The sequence below is a fragment of the Ricinus communis genome, chromosome 6, assembly GCF_019578655.1.
Source record: "Ricinus communis isolate WT05 ecotype wild-type chromosome 6, ASM1957865v1, whole genome shotgun sequence".
NCBI classification, from domain to species: domain Eukaryota; kingdom Viridiplantae; phylum Streptophyta; class Magnoliopsida; order Malpighiales; family Euphorbiaceae; genus Ricinus; species Ricinus communis.
This window is the reverse complement of record NC_063261.1, coordinates 11,316,296-11,339,239: the sequence shown is the minus strand read 5'-3', so window position 1 is coordinate 11,339,239 and position 22,944 is coordinate 11,316,296. Positions and strand designations below refer to the sequence as shown.

The 22,944-nt window shown below is 32.1% G+C and overlaps 2 protein-coding genes and 1 non-coding gene across 3 annotated transcripts; 2 read left to right on the top strand and 1 right to left on the bottom strand.

The window, feature by feature from the left end:
* The first annotated feature begins 3,425 nt into the window (after window positions 1–3,425).
* Window positions 3,426–3,533, top strand: LOC112533822. Its single transcript, XR_003078177.1, has one exon. It is a non-coding gene; the product is annotated as a small nucleolar RNA R71 (small nucleolar RNA).
* Window positions 3,534–16,871: 13,338 nt separating this feature from the next.
* LOC8261125 (FT-interacting protein 1) lies at window positions 16,872–20,172 on the top strand. The gene has a single exon (XM_002513145.4). It carries the CDS (start codon window positions 16,930–16,932, stop codon window positions 20,077–20,079), a length of 3,150 nt encoding a protein of 1,049 aa, XP_002513191.1. The 5' UTR covers window positions 16,872–16,929; the 3' UTR covers window positions 20,080–20,172.
* Window positions 20,173–21,033: 861 nt separating this feature from the next.
* LOC8261126 (60S ribosomal protein L6) lies at window positions 21,034–22,734 on the bottom strand. The gene is made up of 4 exons (XM_002513146.4): window positions 22,341–22,734; window positions 21,983–22,089; window positions 21,425–21,606; window positions 21,034–21,322 (listed from the first exon to the last, which is right to left on the bottom strand). Exons 1-4 carry the CDS (start codon window positions 22,595–22,597, stop codon window positions 21,167–21,169), a joined length of 702 nt encoding a protein of 233 aa, XP_002513192.1. The 5' UTR covers window positions 22,598–22,734; the 3' UTR covers window positions 21,034–21,166.
* Window positions 22,735–22,944: the final 210 nt, after the last annotated feature.

The following is a 22,944-nucleotide window of genomic DNA, read 5'->3' as shown; positions in this document are numbered from 1 at the left end:
TCATTTTCATATGTAAATAATGAATACTTGATCAATTAATCACAACTAACCTTATGAGTTCACATATATGTATGTCAAAAACTAACTCAATAGTTTAAGAATTAAACACAATATCATTCTTTCATTAACTCTTATAAAGAATAATAACAAAAAGCTCAATAAGAAAATTTAAAATTTTATAAAAAATTAACCAAAGTTGCTAATTTACATGGCATATAAAATTTAATTGAAGAAATATTCTATTTTACTCCCCACACTTAAATTTGACATTGTCCTCAATGTCATTAGCATATATGAAAATAAAGAACAAGGAGGAAAAAAAATAGAATACTTTGGATTTTTGCAATGCATAGTAAGCCATTAACTTGAATTCCAATTTCCATCAATCCAACCTTAGAAGCACACTTGAATACATATTATTGATAATTATAAATAAATAATAAATTTTAAAAATAAATAAAAATATTAGAATAGATCTTAAAATAAAGTCCTAAATAAATTACATGACTATGCATATTAGGAAGAATGCATTTTCGAGAGGCAAAGAAGAAAAGAGATATTATATTTGGATGTATTTAGGGTCTAAATATAATATAGTTTAACTTAAATAAAACTATTATTCCTAAAAGTAATTCGCATAATTTTTATTTATTTTAATTAATTCAAACTTTCTCAAAAATCACCCAAATATGCTGGAAAACCGCACTCTTCGTGCCCCACAACTTGCTAGTGTCGCTTGTCCAATGCCCTGTGGCTTGGACGTGGCTGCTTATGTCTCGTATGCAGGCTACTCCGCGCCCTACAGCTGACAACGTGTTGTCGCACGTCTCACGCCCCACATCCTCTCTGCACTCCACAAATGGCTTCTTGTTGTTGACTCGTCTGCTTATGCATTGCTGCTGCTACGGGCCCATGCGACCGTTGCACTACTACTGCTACTATGGGCATGTGTGACTTTGCATTGCCACAAGCTACCTTGCGTGATTTTTTTTTCAAAATTTTTGAACACTTGTAATTAATTTTTATGCACTCCAAGAGCAAATCATTAATGAAAAATATAAATTTGAACGAAAATAACTAAATTAACAATTTAAAATAAAAATTAACTTCTATTAATAATTTAAACAAAATAAGAATTTAAAAGCAAGAAAATCACTAAAATAATTAATATTATGTAAACAAAATTTAACTGATTCCTAACTAATGACAAGCATATTAAGAAAAATAACTAAGTCCTAATTCTATAAGGAAAAAAGACATGCCTAAGGTAAAATAATTTCTAATTAATAATTTCTTAATAATTAATCAATATTCAATATATACTAAGCACACAATTTTCACATAATAATATAAGATCAATTAAACATGAAAGTATGATATAAAAAAATAAATTGACATGTTACCACATTGAGAAATATTACCTTTTAGGAATCAAAGAAGGCAAGAATGCTAATATTTCTTTCATAGGCCTACAAAATAAAAATAAAATATTAAAAATAAAAATAAAAAAATAAAAAATAACTTAAATGAATAAAAAAAAAAATAATTGCTAAGTTTATTGTTTATAGCTAGACATTTCTGATTATGATCATGGTGGACGTTCATCCATGCACTCCACCTCTTGGCTATAAATCATTCTTTTTAAGTATGACTTTATATTCTTAATGCGAACATCTAAAGTGTCACAAAAGCTTTTATTAATTAATAATGGAATATCATTATATATTTTTTTATAAACAAGAGAATCTAAAAAAATCAACATATGAATACTCATCAATAGTATATTTAAGAGAGAAAGTTAGAGAATCAAACACTTTAAATTCCATAAGTTTCTCCTAAAACTATCATGGTAAGTTTCTCATTATGCACATCAATCACAATTCTAGTAGTTATCATGAAAGGCCTACCAAGGAGAATAATTTGCTCCTTATTCCTTCCTGGTATATTTTCTATATCAAATACTACAAAATCAAAGGGATTATTAATTTACCTACTTGAACTAGCAAGTCTTCCACTCCTCTTTGATATTTTATTGATCTATTAGCCAATTGAAGAGATATAGTGGTTAGCTTCAACTCCCCCAAGCCAACCTAAAATTAAATAAGGCATCAAGTTGATGCTTGCTCCCAAATTTAATATGTCTTTTATAACCTTTTTGTTACCCATTATAATATCAATGGTGAAGCTACCAAGATCCTTCATCTTAATTGAAAACTATTGTTTAAGAATTGCACTTGCTTTCTTTGAGACTTGTACTTTTTCATTTTTTTGTGTATCCCTAACTCTTTAAAGAACTTTGCATATGCTAGCTTATTCCTAATAACATCCAACCAGAATATATTTTCAAAAAATTGCTTATCCTTTTTGCTCTCTTTGAGTTGGTTTAGAAAAGGAATATGTGCTCTATAAGGCTTAGCTATTTTATAGAATTCAGGTCTAAAAAATGCTTCATTTTTTTCTTCTCAAGCTTAAAATTAGGCTCTACTTTTTCTTCATTTTGCATGCTTGCTTAACTGAATTTTACTTCCACTAATCCATCATCTTAGGTGTACCTGCATAAGAAGAAGAATCTCTTCTAGTCTCCATATCGACTTTATTATCAACTACCTTACCATTATTAATAATGTTAATAGCATTGGCTTGTTCAGGTCCACTTGGTAGTTTCCCTTTCTTTAGCTATTGAACATCTTCAACAATTTGTCCCGTCTAAGCTTCTAAATATTTCATTCAAATCTCAATGGAATCTATTTTTTTCTCATTCCTCTTCATCCTACCATGAAAAGCCATCATAAATGATTGAAGTGTTTCTTCCAAACTTGGCTTTCTTTGCTCATTAGATTGAAAAGTTTATTCTTGATCTTGAAAGGAAGAATTGGATTTTCTTTGGAATTGAGAATCTTGGTTTTGGTAATGAGACTGATTTGGATTCCTCAAAATTTATGGTGAGTTTTGATCATTGTTTCTCTAACAAGAATTTAGATAGTTTCTCCAACATGGATTATTTGTGTTGGAATAAGAGTTATTCATAGGCTGCTGGGTTGATAAGAATCCATCAAATTTATTTGCTCATATACATTTCATGTATAAGTATCAAAAGATTAATAAATATTAGCACTATGATAATAAGTACCATGAATACCACACATCTCATTACTTGGTGCATTTTTTGTTGAAGCAAGTATCTTAACTTACTTAGTTAATTCAACTATTTGCATAGTCATTTCACTACTAGCTACTACTTCATTCGCTCTTACTCTTTTTATCTTTACACTATTTTGTTTCGAGTTAGCTCCTAACATCTCAAAGATTTCATACATCTTAATATTTGTCTTTTCTAACATAGAACCCCTAGCTGCATTATCTATCATATATTGATATTGCTGTGTCAGCCCATTATAAAATAATTGGTTGGTTACTGGAAGTGGATATCCATGGTGTGGGTATTGCAATAAAAGTCATTTGAAGCGATCCCAAGCTTCATGAAAGGATTCAGTATCCTTTTGATAAAAGTTAGAAAATTCAGCCCTTAATTCTTTGGTCTTTTGATGTGAGTAAAATTTACTCGTAAAATTTTAGTAAACTTTATCTCAAGTTCTCAAAGAATTAGGAGGCAAGGCTATTAACCAAGCATTTGTTTTTTCTTTCAATGAATGAGGGAAACACCTCATTTTCAATTGATCCTCATCTAGTCTAGATAATGAAAAAGTATGAACTATGCCATAAAATTCTCTAATAAATGTGAATGCATCCTACCTAGGCATACCATAAAATGAAGGAAGCATATTAAAATATATGTTCTTAAGTTCATAATTCCTAGATGCATCACCTAGAACTATGTATGAAATAGTGTTACCAATTATAGGCCGTGCATATTCTTTCAAGTCATTCACATTTCAATTGCTACTTCTCTTTGTGGCTTTGTTATGATCTCAACTTCTTTTTTTTATTTCTCTTCAACTTTTTCAAGCACAAACTCACTCTTTATTTCTTGGTCTTCTTCTGCCTTTCTAACAGCTGATCTCGAGTTGTATGTATTTTGAGTTGATGAATCACTAAAATTTATTTTTTGGCCAGGCATACAAAACAAAAAAAAATTCCAAATCTAAGAACTTAAAAATAATATTTAAAAATAAACCACAAACACATAAATGAAATAAATCACAAAATAAACAAATGTAAGACAATTTTGACAATCACTCAATATAATAAAACTTGGACACAGTTCTCCGACAACGGTGCCAAAAACTTGATGTGTCTAAGTTAATACTCGCAAGTGCACAAACTGTTCTTATAGTTAAGCAGTAAATTCACCTCGAGGTTGATCTCTCAAGGAACTATGAGGCCCTTTATTACATAGACTAATTATTAACATTAAAACACTAAAAATAAATCTAAACACTCTAAACCGATATTTTAAAAAAGTAATATGATGTTCATACAGTAATAAAATAAACTAAAAATATAAAATATACAAATAATATGATTTTAATAAACTATATGATAAAAATAGTATTTGGCATAGCCAATTACGTAGTAATCTTCTTATTTTAACCTTAAGCATAGATCTAATGAATGAAATGATCATGTCATTTTTCTTTTAATCACTCAAGCTAATGATGTAACTAAAGTTTCTTTTACCAACATAGATTGAAGTAAATATGATGTTTCTAATATATTTGGCCTAAATATTTTCATACCAATTATTATTATTAAATTAATATGATGGTCAACCAACAATAATAATTGAAACTAATAAAAATATGAAGGTAAATAAATCATTCATCAGATAAAAATAAACAAGGTTAATACATAAGTAAAAAGGCTAAACTAAATACTTAAGAAGACTAGCCTGAGATATTTAATCCAATAATTGTGGTAAGTAAATAGAAAAACATAAAAACATGATAGAAAGTTAAAGCTCCCTTTAGATTTAGAATTTCTTAAAGGTAGGAAGATGATTAATCCTCACTCTTCATTTCTTCAAAAGCTTTTTTAGATCTTGAAAGAATAACAATACTAAAACTAAAATGTTTGAAGAAAATGAACTGTAGAGAATTGTAGAGAGTAGATAAGAGAGACCACTCCTCCTCCTTTAGAACTAGATTCGCAAAGAAATGTATAGAAAAAAGTCCTCCACCAAGAAAAGTCTCCCTAAAAATAAGTAGATCAAATATAAGTCTACCTAATAGATAAGATCATAGATATCATTATTTCCATCAAATATTATCCCATAATAACTCTAAATATAAATCCTAATAATAATACAAAATAACTAAATTGCCCGCATGTGCATTGTGATTTTCGGCTAGCCCATCAAAATATCCAGTCCATACGTTTTGATTTTGGATCTTGTCAGTAAACATGTCCTATTAGGCCTATTTTAAAGTATTTTCTACATATTTTTCCTCTCTTGGCTAATATTATTTGAAAATAGATAATTAAGCTTAAGTGTGATAAAATTATATATTTCCACCATATTATATATAGAAAATGTATCATTAAAGCTCTAAAATACCCTAAATAACTATATATAATTTGGACCTATCAATTAGCAGTAAAGAGTCAGAGACTACAAGCTTAGTGTCATTATAATAAGTCATTGGAAATTCTTCAATCAAACGAACAATTAATTTTTCTTGAAAGGTAAATTAACTATTAATTAGAGAAACCTTAAACTTGATATACCATTCTTATAACTAAGCATTAATTAGTTATTTATATGTGTGTTGTATGACTATTGTTATTATTTTAACGATAAATAATAATAAAAATTGAATCTATATATAAAATTTAATAAAAATTTTGATATATTAGTATTAAAATTTAATTTTTTAAATTTTATTAATACAGTAATATAAAGATAATTTTTAAAATATTTATTAATTAATTTTTAGTATCATATAAATTAACTGGGGGCTAAATAATTATTGATTGATTTTATTTTGTACGAATTATTAATTAATCTTACTATTTTTAACATTAAAAATTATTATATAATTAGAAAACTAACTTGTTAATTGATATGATATTAAAAATATTAATTTGAAATGTTATTTTTAGAATTAGAATTAGAATTATTACCTAATTAAAAAATTAATTTATTGGTTAATATAATAATAAAATATATAATTATAATTCTGTTTTGTAGGATGAGATTTATTGTCTAATAGAAATATAATTTATTAAGTAATAAATTAATAAAAATATAACATTACACATAAGTTTAAATTTCATTTGCCATAAAATAAGTATATATGTCAAAATAAAGTTTTTTAAAATAGTGACACATATCAAAAAGAACATAATTTATTAATTATTAAATTAACAAAAAATCATAATATTAAAATAAATTTAAATTTCATGTATAAAAAATAAGTATACATATCAAAACAAAAACCTTCAAAATAGTAACGCATGTCAAAAGAATTTAGTCATTTACTCGTACATTGTACGATCATTTGTATATATTTCGATGAATAAGATGCAGTTATTATTAGATAAGATTTTTTTTTATATAAGCTTTTTTCCAACAATAGTTAGGAGTGTCTATTACATACGCTGTTAATACATGTAAAAATAATTTTTAGATTTTTCTTTATATTTTATTTTGTGGGATTGAGTCTCTATACTTTTATTTGAATAATATCAAACCCCTATACTAATATTTTGATGACATTAATCATTGTAGATTATTATTTAAATCTTAACTTGTAAGAATGATAAGATTTTATTATAATTTAAGTTTAAACTATAATTTTATTTTAATAATAAGCTATTAATTTAATTAGAATGATATTACTCAGATTTTAATTTATTTAAAGTAAAATCCTAACTTATTAGACATGATATTTTCCAGCCTATAAACTTATAGATCTGAAAATAAATTTGGACAGAAACAATCAGCAAGTTTCTGATGTGCAGGATCCTCTTACGAGGCAAGCACAGAGCATACGCCTGATGAAAGAAACAGGGAAGAAGAAGATAGACAAAGAACAAAACTTTGAATGCTTTATTGATAATAACAGACTTTGAACATAAACATATAAACAACTTTGAAAGCTTTAAACAATCATACAACTTTGTAAAACTTTGAAACAAGAAGAATATAGACTTACAAGAGGAGTTACAAGATTTCTCTCTCTCTCACTCACTCTTTTCACTCTAATTTCTTCTGTGAGAACTAGATAACAGAAGAGCTTCTCTTTCTCTTCTAAGTTCTTCTAAGTTCTAAGTTCTGATGGGCTTTGAAGTTGAAGGGAGAACTTCCTTCACTGGGCTTTGAAATTGGGCCGGCTTTGAACTAGCCGTCGACTTTTCTTCTTTGGACCTCGATTTTCTTGGCATTTTGTATCACTCCTGTTTTTGTAAGAACTCTCTGGTTAGAAAGTCAGGAATAGAATTTGATTCTCCTCGAATAAATTCAATCTCAAAATCAAAAACAGATAAGATAGCTTGCCAACGGGCGGAAATCTTTTTTGAAGCTATATTTTGAACATCTTTTTGTAAAACTTCTTTTGCAGACTTGCAATCAATCCTTAAAAGAAATTTTTGATTTAAAAGATCGCTTTGAAATTTAGAAATACAGAGAACTATCGAAAGGATTTCCTTTTTGATAGTAGAATAATTCTTTTGGGTATCATTCCAGTGAGCAGAAGTAAACTGGACAATACATTCTTTGGAATTTTGAACTTGCTTTAGAATCCCACCATATCCTAACTCTGATGCATCCGTTTCTACAATCTTAAATGCAGAAGGATTAGCTAGATGCAGGCAAGGAATTTCTAAAACTTGTTTTTTAATGCTTTGGACAATCTTTGTATCTTTGATCGGACGAGGAGGGGGGTTTTTCTTAGCCTATCATGCAGGGCTTTGCGAGACAGTTTAAATTAGGATAAAAATCCATGACATAATTTAAACTACCAAGAAATCTTTGAAGTCGGGTTTTTCCAAAATTTTATCCGGAAACTTTGGAAGTGAATGCAAGGGATCTCTCGATTGGTAATTGTACCCCGAGAGATGTAATGACCAAGAAATCTAATTTCGTTTGAAAAGAGATATCTTAGACTTTGAAACCACTAAACCATTTTTCTTAACAACATAGAAAAACGTTTCTAGGTGTTTAAAATCTTTATTCAATGGAATTTGAAAAGATTAAAACATCATCTATGTAGACAATGCGAACTTTGAAAATGGATTAAAAATGTCATTCATGATTTTCCCGAAATTCGGAAGGGCATTTTTAATCCAAAAGGCATGACATTCCACTCATATTGACCGAATGAGACTGTAAATGCCGTTTTGTAACGATCTTTTGGATCAATCTGGATTTGCTAAAATCCTGATTTCATGTCAAACTTTGAAAAGATGAATGCAGAATGCAGTTTTTGTAAAAGATCTTTCTTATTTGGAATAGGATACCTAATCCACTTAAGAGCTTTGTTCAGGGGTTTGTAGTTGATCACTAGCCTAGGAGTTCCTCTTTCTATCTCGCTATTCTTATTGCATAGAAAGCTGCACAAGACCAAGGTGATCTAGACTTTGAAATTAAACCTTTAGACTCAAGATCTTTAATCTCTAATCTGCAATGGCTTTCTAAAGACTCATTCATCTGAATGGGTCTGGCTTTGGTAGGGATTTGCTTATCTGAAAAATCATTTTCATATGGCAAATCTACCATATGTTGCTTCCGATTCCAAAAAGCATTTGGAAGATCATAACAGAGTTCATTCTCAATCTTCATTTGAAAATCAGAAATTTTTCTTTGAATAAAATTATTTTGCAGTTGATCTAGGATTCTCTTCAAACCCACATCTTGTTGAAGATGAGAAAGATGGGTTTATTTACCTTTGATCAAAGCATTGATTTCAAAATTGTAAATGGAATGTGCTTTGATAAGATTCAAATTTCTCTTTTTTGGTTTTTCTATAAAAGGAAAAATAATCTTCGAATCTTTGGCTTTGAAAATGATACCAGCAGTTGTCACTTTAAAGGGAGTTATCAAATTGATAAACGGAGTCCCTAAGATGACAGTTTGCTGAAGATCCTTTGTAAGAATAAAAACATTTTTTAAAGCAATATTATTATTAAGAATTGCGGCTTCAGTTTTACCAGCAATCTTAATTTTTGAAGAATTGGCTGAAGTCAGCCTTTCTTTGGTTTCTTGATGAAACCTTCTAGGAACCAGTTCGCAGTTGATACAATTGAGGTCTGCTCCTGTATCAAACAACGCGATGGTTTCTATCTGGAAATCACCAGGGAAAACAAGCTTTATTTGAATCAAATATTTTCTTGAAGTAATTTCCTTTAAAACATTGATAAAGTTTTCAGGAACATTTTCAGAAACTTCAAGGTTTTGAAAATCATTTTCCTCATCAGAATCAGAATCACTATTCTGCTTGAGGATCAGGCTTTGAAGCAAAACAGAATCATTTTGTTGTTTTTCTTTCAACTCTTTGAGTTCTGTTTTGATGGTTTTAATCTCCTTCTGGAGTTCCTGAACAGTAGGAAGAGGGTTTTTCAACTTCTTCCCTTTGTCCAAAATCATAGTAAGATCATAAGTTTTCTTACTAGAAGAAGGAACCAGAGATTCGGTTTTAAAATTTCTTTTAAAACTGCTTTTGAATAAGAGGGTCACTAATATGCTTTCTGACCTCAAGAAGAGCTTCTTGTTGCCTAGTGAGCATATTAATGTTCTTAGAAGAGCTCTCTGAATCTGTCTCAGAATAATCAGTTGAGGTTTTGATTTCATCAATTTGAAATTCTTCCTCACTGTTTGAGAACTCTGATTCAGATGAATCAACTAGAAGAGCAGAAATCTTTTGCAAAACTTCTTCTTCTATTTGAAGCTCAAGAAGTCTTTTGGAAAACTTACAATACTTCGAAGTATGGCCTTTCTTACCACATTTAAAGCATGTAATTTTTGAAAAATCTTTTTTAGAATCTTTCTTTGGAAATTTAGAATAAAATTTGGAAGAAGATGGCTTTTTATAGAAATTCTCCTTGCTTTTAGAAGGCTTTCTATATTTGGAAAATCGCTTCTTTTTGAAAGATTTTGAATAAGAATCAACTTTGCATTTCCCTTTGCAACTAGACACGGGCTCTATTGGGTTATACTCAAACTGGTTCTGAAACTACCTAGTTCTGCCTAGTCTTTTTCATCTCCCATTTGAAATTTTGTCTTTGAAGCTTAAGGTCATGACAAATCTTTAAACCTTCTTTCCGGGTTAGACTAACTAACTCACCATAAGTGTAGAAATCATAAGGGATTTGACCGCTATGGGCTTCTCTTATGGTATTCCTAACTCTTTCACCTAAAATCTTAGGTAAACCGGCTAAGAATTTTTCTTTCCGGAAAGGTTGGCTAGAATCTTCCCTAAGCATGACTCACGGTTAGGAAAGTGTCTTTGTAACTTTGGAAATTGCTAAGCTTCTTACAGGTAAGGTTGCTAAGGAGCTCGGCATTTTGTCTTTGAAAGGAGAAGGGTCTCCTATGAAATGAAGAGAAATAGTGAGGATTAGAGTTGACACTTGCATCCTCAATTGGATTTCCTATTTCATCTAGAATGGGAGTTCCTTCACTGTGGTTTGGATAGCACCTAGGATTTGGAGTTCTTTGTGCTTGAGTGAGATGATAATCCCACCATCCTTTAAGACTGGCCGGAAAATCCAGTATCGGAGCTCGAATGGCTCTATCGGAGGTACCACTTTGGGTTTTGTAGGCATTGGGCTGCCATGGTCATCATTGCAAGAGACCAAGGATGTTGTACTCAGACATTCCATCTATATTCCATTCATAGACGGAGGAGGCATTGAATCTAGACTGGGTTAGGATGTTGTTCCTATTTTCAATTCCTAGATCTGGAGCAGTACTCCTAGGAGTATTCCAGGTTAATCTAGGGGCTTGGATTCCCAATCTGTTGATGTTGAAGGGTTTTGGAATGGGGCTTTCAAGCCCTGAATCATCTGATTCATCGCTTTGGGCTTGTCCTATTGCACTGATATTCCTACTGCTTTGAGGAGTATCTGGCACTAGATTTTTGGATGACTCAGAGGTTGCTAATCTACTCAGCTGTTCTCTGACTGCTTTGGCAAACTCAGTTTGCTTTTGGAAATGGTCTTGGCTCGGCTTTGTAAGCTGATAAGGCTTAAAAACTGAATTTTTAAGCTTTTCTGACTGGTTCGACTCTTTTGGTTGACCAGTACTAGGGATTGGAGATGTCACCACTACAGGGGGCTTTTGAATCTGGTTTTCTATTCTAACCAGTTGCTTTCCTATAGTGTTTAGACAGGTATTTGAGAAATTGTTCTGCTGAACAATGTTCTTGACATTCCTATCTAGGTCTTCGCCTACCAATTTGTAAGGTGTAGCCTCTATCTCACTCTCTCCATAAGGAATGGTTATCTTCCTAAGGGGAGGATGTTCAGACTGGACAGTTAGGTTTTCTCCTACCTTCCACTCAGGGGCTTTGTTCCTTACTGTGACAGGACTAATGGACTTATCCTTAAAGGGATAAAGGATACCATTTTCTTTGCAGTAAATTTGAAACCAATCAAAAAATTTGATTTGGGCTTTGTTTTGAATGCAAAATTGATAGTATTTTTCCTGAATACTATCTTTCTCTTTTAAAAAATTCTTAAAAAACCAAAGTTTCTTAAGATGGTTTTTCTTTGAATAGAAATCTTCATGCAAGAGTTTTTTATCAATTTCAAATTCTTTTGAAATCATGTTGATCTCTGCTTCAAGGTTTTGGGTAATGGCTGATGGTGATGGTGAAGATGGGGTAGAGGTTATCTCTATATCTTCGTCATCATTCTTTGAATCGATGTAGACCGTCCGGGGATGTTGCTTTGGTAATCAACATTCTGGAGTATTTTTGGAATATCAGATGTTGAAAATCTAGGTTGTGTTTGGGATGGAATTAGTTCTTTATAAGGGGCATAGATAACAGAAGGAATTTTGGATACCCTTCCAATATCTATGGTCGAGGTTGAAGAACCATCATCAGAAAATCTAGAGGAAGTTGACTTTCATTGAATGAGATCTTTACCTTTCCATCCCGGATATTGGGCTATGTGTTTAAGGTTTGTGTTTGGTTCTGTTTGCTTTGGAGAGTAGGTTGGGTTGCACCTTCAAGGATCCATTCTTCAGAAGTGTAATGTCTTTCCATTGAATGGTCTTTGGAATAGTTGCGTTGGATTTGGATAGATCATTTGTAGGAACAGTGTTTCTCCTTTTGGTGAGTGAAGCTTGTGTTTGGAACCAAAGGCAGAAATTATAGCTTTGTAATGAATTTTGAAAATTAATGCTATCGGAATAGATCCTTCAAGCATTTTGTAATTGTGAGTTTTGATTTGAAGAACGATGCTCTTTAAAACATTTTTATCGTTTAAAGAAATCGTGATATTTGGAAAACAATTGAAAGAAATAAGTCCTTTATTGAGGCTCGACTCAACAGTACCTAACAGGGAATCATAGAAATTTGTAAACCTAGCATCCCTAAGGACGGCTAATATGGAAGTATCTAGACCTTCTCTGGTAAGGGGCTTAATACCTACCTGGACTAGACCTATGTGGATATACTTATAATCCTTTTCCATATGCTTTTGGAGGGTCTTTCGATTTAAGAGATAAATCTCTTCAAAAGGTTTTGAAATTTGGATATCTCTTTCTTCAGTCTTGATTGTAAAATCAGTCTTGAAGAGAGGGAACTTTGAAAACTCATAAATTTGTTTCTTTTGGACTTTGGGTATTTCCCAATCGTCAATATGCTTTGAAAAATCTTCAATAGTGATTTCTTCACTATTTACTAGACCTTTGTACCTCGATGATTCAGAGGCAGAAGAATTTGAGAAAGAAGAAGATCTACAGAAAAAAGGTTCTAAATTCATTTTAACCTAAACCAAAATAACTTTCTAGTTTAAACAGTGGTGGAATTACTACGGTAATGCCCCTGAGACCTATTGATTATAGAAACCTATTGATTATAGAAATATCCAATTAGGACATCTATTAATTAAATATATAGACGATAATGACCAATTAGATATGTAGTAATTCATATCTATCATGGAATTTGAATATTTACTATTAAATAAATTTTTAAAATTTTTTATTATCACATAACTGAAAAAAGTACTTTTTTATTTTTAAATAAAGTATATAATTTAGTCAAATTTCTAAATTATTAAACTAATCGTTAAACTAATTTTAAATAATTTTAGTGTGTTAAGCTACAAAACATTGAAGGACTTTATTGATTAAAAATTAAGATCCACGGACTTGATAAATAAGACTAAAAATACTGGGACCAAATAGCATATATTGCATACTAACTCCATTAGAAAAGGATTTAATCTCGTATATATCACCGAATGAAAATATAATGACTCAATCTCAAAAAATGTAAAAATACATGAGACTAAATATTAATTATTTTCTTTAAAAAAATGGAATTGAGGTATAAACTTTCAAATATACACTACCAAAACAGTAGTCTAATAGTAAAAATACCGCATAAAACACAAGTGAAGAATTAATATGTAGATTTGAGTTTTACCGTCCTTATTCTCCTAATCTAATAAATTAACATATACTAATAATTAATAATATATTACTAATTTTTTATAATAATAAAATAAAATAAAAAACTACTATAATCTCACCGAGTGATGTAGACTAATGTTATGATTAGGTAATTAGAGTTAGTGGGTGAATACCTTCAGGCTGGAGGACCTATATGAAAGCTAAATAAAGTATTGGTTAGCACATGCAATGCTAAACTTTGCCTTGTCTTCTTCTCTTGACAAACACATTAAAAAATGGTCCAGGATTCAGGATTAGTAGTCATTTTGATCACTAGATTAGATCAAAAAAAGAACTTGGGCAGAAATATTTATTTTATCTCAACCAGCCAAAGTTGCATCTCTATAAGCTCCTAATTTACTTTTATATAATATCCCCTCATATAATATTTATAGAACAACTTTTTAGAACTTTTAATAAGGTCTTCACCTTGACGATGATTAATGATTAATCCCTTCTTCTTCAACCGTGCAATTCTCAGTGAAGTGGCTAACCTTTTCTTTTTAAACAACTCAAATTCATTATTTAACTTTAGAAAAATGTTAAACATTTTATTTATTTTTGTCCCAATATTTGGCCATATATGACATATGATATTGTGGCTAAATTATTTCTTAATGTTTTGAGGTTATGGAGTAATTTAAAAAAAAAAATATTATATGTCATATAAGGTTGGCAAGAGTTAGGACTATATATATATATATATATATATTAAATTTTGAGACATAGAATTTTTTTTTATTTGTGTCACTATTTTGATACCACATAGAAGTTTTATTTTGATATATGCACTTATTTTTGACACATTAAACTTAAATTTATATAAATTTTATAATTTTTCTATTAATTTATTAATTACTATGTTATATTTCTAATTAAAATCCTACAAGATAATATTTTATTTATATTTTTAATATAATACTAATTACTAATAATTCTCTAATTAGATAATAATTCTAATTCTAGAAGATAATATTTTTAGATAATATTTTTAATATTATATTAACTAATAAGTTAGCATTCTAATTATATAATAATTTTTAATCCTTAAAATGATAATATCAATTGTATTTATAGTATTAATTCATATAATATTAAGATTAATTAAATAAATATTCAAAATAATGTCTATGCTCTTGTATTAATAAAATCTTAAAATATTAATTCTTAAAGAAATATATTTAGAAATATTTAAGTTATTATCTCTTAGAACAAGATATTAAGAATTTAATTAATTCTTATCTATAAACTTAATTTATATTATTATTTATAATTAAAAAAATAAAAATAATTGTACAATATACAGGTAAACAATTAATTACTCTTAATTTTAACATAATTTTTTGCTCTAAGTGTCTAACTTTATCGATCACAATTATCTTCGAGATTTGTTTCTATCTTAGCATTAAGTTTCATAAAATTTTGAAAGTGTGAAATATGTATGTGAAAAGGTTTTTATTTAAAGCTTTAAAAGAAAAGATTTTCATTTAAAGTTATCACTATAAATACTAATATTGATGTCTCGTACTAGCTCATATTACTTTAGGAGTAGATGTTAGAGTTTAAATTTTAGAAATTTTTTTCTAGAAAGTATATTATATTTTAAGGTGAGATTTTAATTTTAGGGTGTTTTTAAATAAATTATCAATTTAAAATGAATTTTATTGAAGTGGCAAAAGTAAAGCCGCACTATAGTTGTCCACCAGTTGGACTGACGAATACGAGCTGTCCACCAATCCAACTGACGAACAACAATTATTTTTCTTTAAAAGAATATTTCTATTAACTATTATCATTATTATATATATATACTATACACTAATTTAAATGATATTTTATTTTATTCAATTACTTTTTAATAAAAATATATATTTTGATTGGTTTAGAAAAATGGGTATTTTTCTATAATAAATAATAATTAAAAATATAAAATTATAATTAATGAATTTAAAAAGATTATTAAAAACCGAATCAATTTGAAATTATTCTGTTCATTTACTATTATTGCTTTGATATTTTTAAGATTTTCAATTCAAATTAATTTATTCTCTAATTTATATTCAGTTTGGATTTTTTATTTTCTAACGTGGAATTAACAAAAATTCACCTTAAAATAGTGGTGGTCTGTTTAATATTATTCAATTATTATTATTATTATTATTATTATTATATTTATTTATTAGAAAAGCATAGCAGTATTATTGTTGATATATAAACAAGGGAGATTATTGTAAAAAAAAATAGTACAGGCATATTCGTAATAAATAATAGTAATATAATGCGTGTATAATTAGGGAATTATTCTGTGTCCGCCTATGCAAGCCACTGAATGCATGGTATTTACTAATTTTTTTTTTTTCTTTTCTCTTATTTAGAATAAAATCCCCTAACACAACTCTTCAAATTATGTCCATCGGTCTCACTCGGGCAGAATTTAATTCCACATTCCTTTTAAATGTACTTATAAACTATTTATTTTGGATTGATTTGGGTTATTTTGTACATATAAGGGCTACTGCCTTACCTTTCATATTGAATTAGTTAATGACTCTAGAATGGAAAGGTGATGATCCTGTAATCTAAGCATAAGACCAACAAGGGTAGAGGCTGAAATAATAAATAAAAAAGGTGTAAAGTAAAGTAAAAGCTTCTTTGCTTCAAGTCACTAGCACTTGAGCTGGAGGTTTTACTCTTCTTCTTTTTTTTTTTTTTTCTTTCTTTTAGTTCTAACAATCACTTTTAATTTATTATTTCTTTTCCTTCCTTTTGTTTTCTTCAGGCAGGCATTTCTCTTCACAGAAGAAAGGGATGTTCACATATACCATAGAGGGTTCTAGCAATTAATTTCCCAATTAATGACCACAATACCCTTGATAACAAAACATGTTATTACCTTACAGAACGTTCAGACTACATCAAACAGGGCCTTTTGTGTAAATTCCTTATTCTTGGAAGCATAAAGTGAATAAAAGAACAGCAGGAATAACAGGATTTTGACTATTTATTAGAGCTAATGTAAGAATTTTAAATGAAAGAGCATGTATATAAGCTCCTTCTAATAACCATATAGGTATGCACTTACCAATTAAAAGAATGGCCTAGCTTTAGTTTCCTTCTTTAAATAAAGCATATGCTTTCCCTCCATTTCCTGCTTGCCCCTCCTTTGGCTATCTTCTCCATGAAAGCATTCCTTTCTTAAACAAAACAATGCAAAACCTTAACAGATTTATTCCTTCCTTTTATACTCTCCTTGGTGAGTATTACTTCTTTGCTTCCAATTTGAGTTTCAGATTTCTTGCAGCAAGTTGCTTCTTGGTAACTTCTCACAGCAGCAAACAAAAAGGAGAATGAAGCTAGTTGTAGAAGTAGTAGATGCTCATGATCTTATGCCTAAAGATGGTGAAGGGTCTGCTAGTACATTTGTAGAAGTTGATTTCCAAAATCAACTAAGCAAAACCATAACAGTTCCTAAGAACCTTAACCCTATTTGGAATCAAAAACTTGTCTTTGATCTAGACCAAAACAAAAACCTCCATCACCAATTCATTGAGGTCTCTCTTTACAACGAGAGGAGACCTATTCCGGGCCGGAATTTTCTTGGTAGAACTAGAATTCCTTGCTCCAATATTGTCAAGAAAGGTGAGGAAGTTTATCAAAGTTTCCAATTGGAAAAGAAGTGGTTTTTCTCATCTGTAAAGGGTGATATTGGCTTGAAAATTTATATCTTACCAGAATCCGAAATAAAACCTCCTTCACTATCTATTCCATTACAACCACCACAAGTTCCTGCTTTTAGTTCTCCTATTCCTTCTGCTACTGCTCATATTGCAGAGAACACCAATCTTGATTGCAAAACACTAGCTGCTCTTCCTAGGCGTGAAGTTGCTTCAGTTAGTACTACTAAAACTATTACATTACAGACCAAAAAAGAAATTTGTGTACCTGCTGTGATCGAAAATTCAAGTTCTCCTGTTGCAGTTATTAAATCTAGTGGCAGCTCTTTGGCGAAAGAGCCAAACAAGGACGGAATTTATAAGCACCAAGTTCTGCAGCAACCAAGTCTGTTGAGGGAGAAGCAACCTCAAGGTATCCTGCACACAATGCAATTTGCTAATCAACCATCCCATCCTAGTGATCAAGATGACTACACTTTGAAGGACACCAACCCCCAGTTAGGGGAGCGGTGGCCTGCTGGAGGAGCATATGGGGGAAGAGGATGGATGCACAGTGAGAGATATGCAAGCACTTACGACCTTGTTGAGCAGATGTCCTATTTATATGTTCGTGTTGTCAAGGCCAAAGATCTTCCCCCTAGTTCCATCACTGGAAGTTGTGATCCTTATGTAGAAGTAAAACTAGGGAACTACAGAGGGAGATCAAAGCATTTCGAGAAGAAAATGAACCCGGAATGGAACCAGGTCTTTGCTTTTTCAAAAGACCGGATTCAATCATCAATGTTAGAAGTTTTTGTCAAAGACAAAGAAATGTTTGGCAGAGATGATTATCTTGGAAGAGTAGTTTTTGACTTGAATGAAATTCCAACTAGAGTTCCACCCGACAGCCCGCTGGCTCCTCAGTGGTATAGGTTGGAGGATCGACGCGGTGAAGGGAAGGTGAGGGGAGATGTCATGCTTGCAGTTTGGATGGGAACACAGGCAGATGAGGCCTTTCCAGAAGCATGGCACGCAGATGCTTCCTCGGTCTATGGAGAGGGTGTCCTCAGCATCAGATCAAAAGTCTATGTATCACCAAAATTATGGTACCTAAGAGTAAATGTGATTGAAGCTCAAGACATTGTGCCAAATGATAGGGGCCGCATCCCAGAAGTATTTGTGAAAGTTCAAGTTGGCAATCAAATTCTCAAGACTAAGGTAAACCCAATTCGAACAGCTAACCCGCTCTGGAATGAAGATTTGGTGTTCGTTGTAGCTGAGCCTTTTGAGGAGCAGCTACTGCTCACTGTTGAGGATCGAGTGCACCCTGCAAGAGAAGATGTCTTAGGAAAGATAAGCCTACCACTCACTACTTTTGAGAAAAGGCTAGACCACCGTCCAGTTCATTCTCGCTGGTTCAATCTAGAGAAATTCGGGTTCGGTGTCTTGGAAGCTGACAGGAGGAAAGAGCTTAAATTTTCAAGCAGGATTCACCTAAGAGTTTGTCTTGAAGGTGGATACCATGTCCTGGATGAATCGACAATGTACATCAGTGATCAAAGGCCAACAGCTAAGCAGCTTTGGAAACAACCTGTTGGGATATTGGAAGTGGGCATCTTGAGTGCACAAGGTCTTCTTCCAATGAAGATGAAGGATGGCAGAGGGAGTACTGATGCTTACTGTGTAGCTAAGTATGGTCAGAAGTGGGTTCGAACTAGAACAATTCTTGACACTTTCAGTCCAAAATGGAATGAGCAATACACCTGGGAAGTCTACGACCCTTGCACAGTAATAACATTGGGAGTTTTTGATAATTGCCATCTGGGAGGAGGTGAGAAACCAAATGCTCCAAATGCAGCAAGAGACTCACGAATCGGAAAGGTGAGAATTCGCCTGTCAACCTTGGAAGCTTTTCGAATTTATACACATTCTTATCCACTTCTTGTTCTACACCCAACTGGAGTGAAGAAAATGGGTGAACTGCAACTAGCAGTTCGATTCACCACCCTGTCTTTAGCTAACATGATATATGTGTATGGGCATCCTTTGCTGCCTAAAATGCATTACTTGCATCCATTCACAGTGAATCAAGTAGACAATTTAAGGTATCAAGCTATGAGTATTGTAGCAGTAAGGCTTGGTCGAGCTGAACCTCCACTGAGAAAAGAAGTGGTCGAGTACATGCTAGATGTGGATTCCCACATGTGGAGCATGAGAAGAAGCAAAGCTAACTTCTTTAGAATCATGTCACTTCTATCTGGTATGTTCTCGATGAGCCGATGGTTTGGTGATATTTGCCAATGGAGGAATCCTGTCACTTCAGTTCTAGTTCATGTTCTGTTTCTGATACTGATCTGGTACCCAGAGTTAATACTCCCAACTCTCTTTCTCTACATGTTCCTTATTGGATTATGGAACTATAGATTCAGACCAAGGCACCCACCTCATATGGACACAAAATTATCTTGGGCAGAAGCAGTGCACCCAGACGAACTTGATGAGGAATTTGACACGTTTCCAACTTCTAGACCCCATGATACAGTTCGGATGAGATATGACAGGCTTAGAAGTGTCGCAGGAAGGATTCAAACAGTAGTTGGAGACATGGCAACACAATGCGAGAGGTTGGGTTGTTTGCTCAGCTGGAGGGACCCCAGAGCAACCAGTCTTTTCGTTCTGTTCTGCCTTTGTGCAGCTGTGGTGCTTTATGCAACTCCATTCAGAGTGGTGGCTTTAGTTGCTGGTTTGTATTATTTGCGGCACCCGAAATTTCGAAGCAAGCTACCTTCTGTGCCCAGCAATTTCTTCAAGAGATTGCCTGCTCGAACAGACAGCTTATTATGAAGTTACTTGTTAGTTTATTGTTTGCATATTTTCTAGTTCTCTAACCTGTTTCTTATGGGAGTTCAAATAAATGACCTGTTTGAGATTTTCTAATTTATCTTCCTATGGAGATGTAGAAAAAGGTTGTGTAATACCTAGCATTCTTGACTGAAGAAACTTCAAGTAACTACACATTGCAGTAATAAGATTATTAGGAATCTCATTCACATTTGACTTTATATAACACTCATCAGCATAAAATATCTTAGCTCTTCTCTGTATAATCCTGTACAATTCTTACATCTAGAGTTCAATGAAATTTCCTTTAATGGAATTTACTGTGACAAAGCATTAAGGGTACTGAGATCTAACATCTCAAAAAGAAAAGGGAAAAGATATTGAGGTCTAATTGAGGTTACCTGCTATTTCAATCCAGTTATGCAGTATCTAACCACAAATAAACTTGCTTTCCCAAGTAAAGAACAATTAAATGAAGAAAAATAAAATCCAGACTAATTCAGATCCCTGGAACTGACCACATCAGCACCAACAACTCTTAGATAATTTTGAAGGCATTGCAAACTAAAACTACTAGTTAATAGCATCACCTCATTTCATATAACAGATCTGACAAAGAAACAAAGCCAACACCTCATCCCCTATGATGAAAAGCCATATAGAGGTTTTTTCCGCCTCTCAGGCATTATCTAGACCAGTCAGGATATATGGCGTACAACCAACTAAATGAAAACAGAACTCAATCAATCCGTACCAAGGAAAATGTTAGTAGAAATTTCTTCAGTTTTTCAGTGTAACTGGTGATTGTTATTTTTCAGCATACCAATCAACTACAGAGAAACCACGGCGATATTTATCAGGCAAGAGCTTCATGAGAAAGGCATTCGAAAAGAAATAAATCATATATGATATAGATCAGACTAATCAGTAGATCTATCAAACCATACAAAACAAAAATGGGAAAAAGGAAAAATCCCTTGGACAATTCATAGTCATATAAGTTCATAAATCCGTCTATTGCCAAAAATGAAACAGTACAACCACTATTCAAAAAAGTCATGGAAACACAATCCTAACACTTTTTTCCAGTCTAGAAGACAAGTTCATGGGGCTTCATTCCTGCCTTGAGAGAAAATCTAGCAGCTAAATAAGCCTTCAATTCTGGAACAGCCTCAATTGATTTAATCAATGCAGCATCCACAGTCTTTTGATCATCCTTCTTTTCTTGTGGAAGAACATTCTTTTCCTGAAATATGGATTATGACAACAATCAATACCATGAAAGACAGATTATGCAGTATAATCTAATCAATCATTTAGATAATGTAAGATAAGTTGGTTAGCCTACATCTTTCTCGGCCTCAAAGAACTCGCCCTCTCCCTTCTTTTTCTTCTTCTCAGCTTGCTTGGCAAAGAATTTGTCATCAAACTTGTCAACATTAACCCCAGAGATATCAACCTTCGTAGAAGTTGCAATTACATAAGATTGGTTCACTCTCCTCAGAGGGACCCCATTAATCTTAAATGGCCCTGCAACCAGACAGTAACATAAATCAACCAATGAAGCATACCTACAACTGCAATGCAGCAAAAAACATAATGTTCTTGCACCAGCACAAGTCCACATGCTAAGAAAAAAAAGATCCAAAATGCTAATAAATTTCCAAATTGTAGTTTAAGTAGGTTAAAATGAGAAGATTCTCAATGCGCACATAATAAATCTACAGGTGAAAGAAGAGCTACCATCCACATAGCTGCATGACTAGGCTTACAAGCAGTTTTACCTTAGCGGGTACAAAAAACACAGCACAGAGAAAAATCCCCTTTTATGTAAAAAACAACTCCCACATTATCAAAGGCAATCCTGATAGAAACAACAGGATATAGGAAATCAAATAATCCTCACCAGTGATCAAAAGCAACCCAGAAGAAAGCTGCTTAAGGAACACGACTCTCTTGCCCTTGAACCTTCCAGCAAGAATGATCAAAACAGTACCTGGAGTGATACTAGCCCTGCAATAGTACAGACAAAGGACACAATTACATATCCTATACTGAATTGAACACTAACCATTAGCTTAAACTTAATTACTAGAAATCACCAAAAACTCATTATATATTCACCACATTTTTCACATTATTCTCCAGCATTCACTTAAATATACAGATCCACAAACAGTAATGACAACAACAAAATATACAGTACCCTGAATGAAAATGATAACTGAAAATCTAAAATTGAACATTTAAATAACAATAAGGACCTGAGCTTGGTAGGTTTGGGTTTTCGCTTGTTAAGCAAAGGTTTCTTAACATCATCAGCAGGGTAGAACTTGGGTGGCTTTTCAGCGGGAGCAGCTGGCTTAGGTTTAGGGTCGTGCTTAGGGAAGACGCCGCCGTTTTTGGCTTTGATAGCCCATAAGCCTCTCTTGTGGTACATCTGAGACCTCGAGTACTTACCAATTCCTCGCACGAGATCTGGGTTTCTGTTAACCTTCGGAGTTCTTGTCTTAGGAGCCATTGCTTAGAGTTCGGAGCTACACTTCTTTCCCCTTACCTCTCCTTGCTCTGCTTAGAAGGCTATACAAAGAAGAAAATGCAGGTTTATATATGCGGCGTATTCAAAAACCCTACAATTACGAACCCTAATGACTGGATAGTCGTGTTGTTGGGTTGTGAAACTTTAGGGATGGGCTTATGTGCATGCCCAAATCCACATATGCTATATCAAATTGGCAAAACACATTTTTTAGTCCCCGTACTTTTTTACGTTATTTTATTTCGTCCCCGACAATCGATTGTGTTTTTGAGACTCTTTAAATCTATACAGAGGATGCAAAATTAAAAACAATTCTCTTAAATATTTTA

Excerpts from the sequence above, each read along its gene's own strand:
- LOC8261126 (XM_002513146.4), bottom strand. The coding sequence starts at position 22,597 with ATGGCTCCTAAGACAAGAACTCCGAAGGTTAACAGAAACCCAGATCTC. Across the intron at positions 22,090-22,340 it reads CCCAAACCTACCAAGCTCAG|GGCTAGTATCACTCCAGGTA; the intron begins GTCCTTATTGTT and ends GTACTATTGCAG. Across the intron at positions 21,323-21,424 it reads TCTTTGAGGCCGAGAAAGAT|GAAAAGAATGTTCTTCCACA; the intron begins GTAGGCTAACCA and ends TCCATATTTCAG.
- LOC8261125 (XM_002513145.4), top strand. The coding sequence starts at position 16,930 with ATGAAGCTAGTTGTAGAAGTAGTAGATGCTCATGATCTTATGCCTAAA.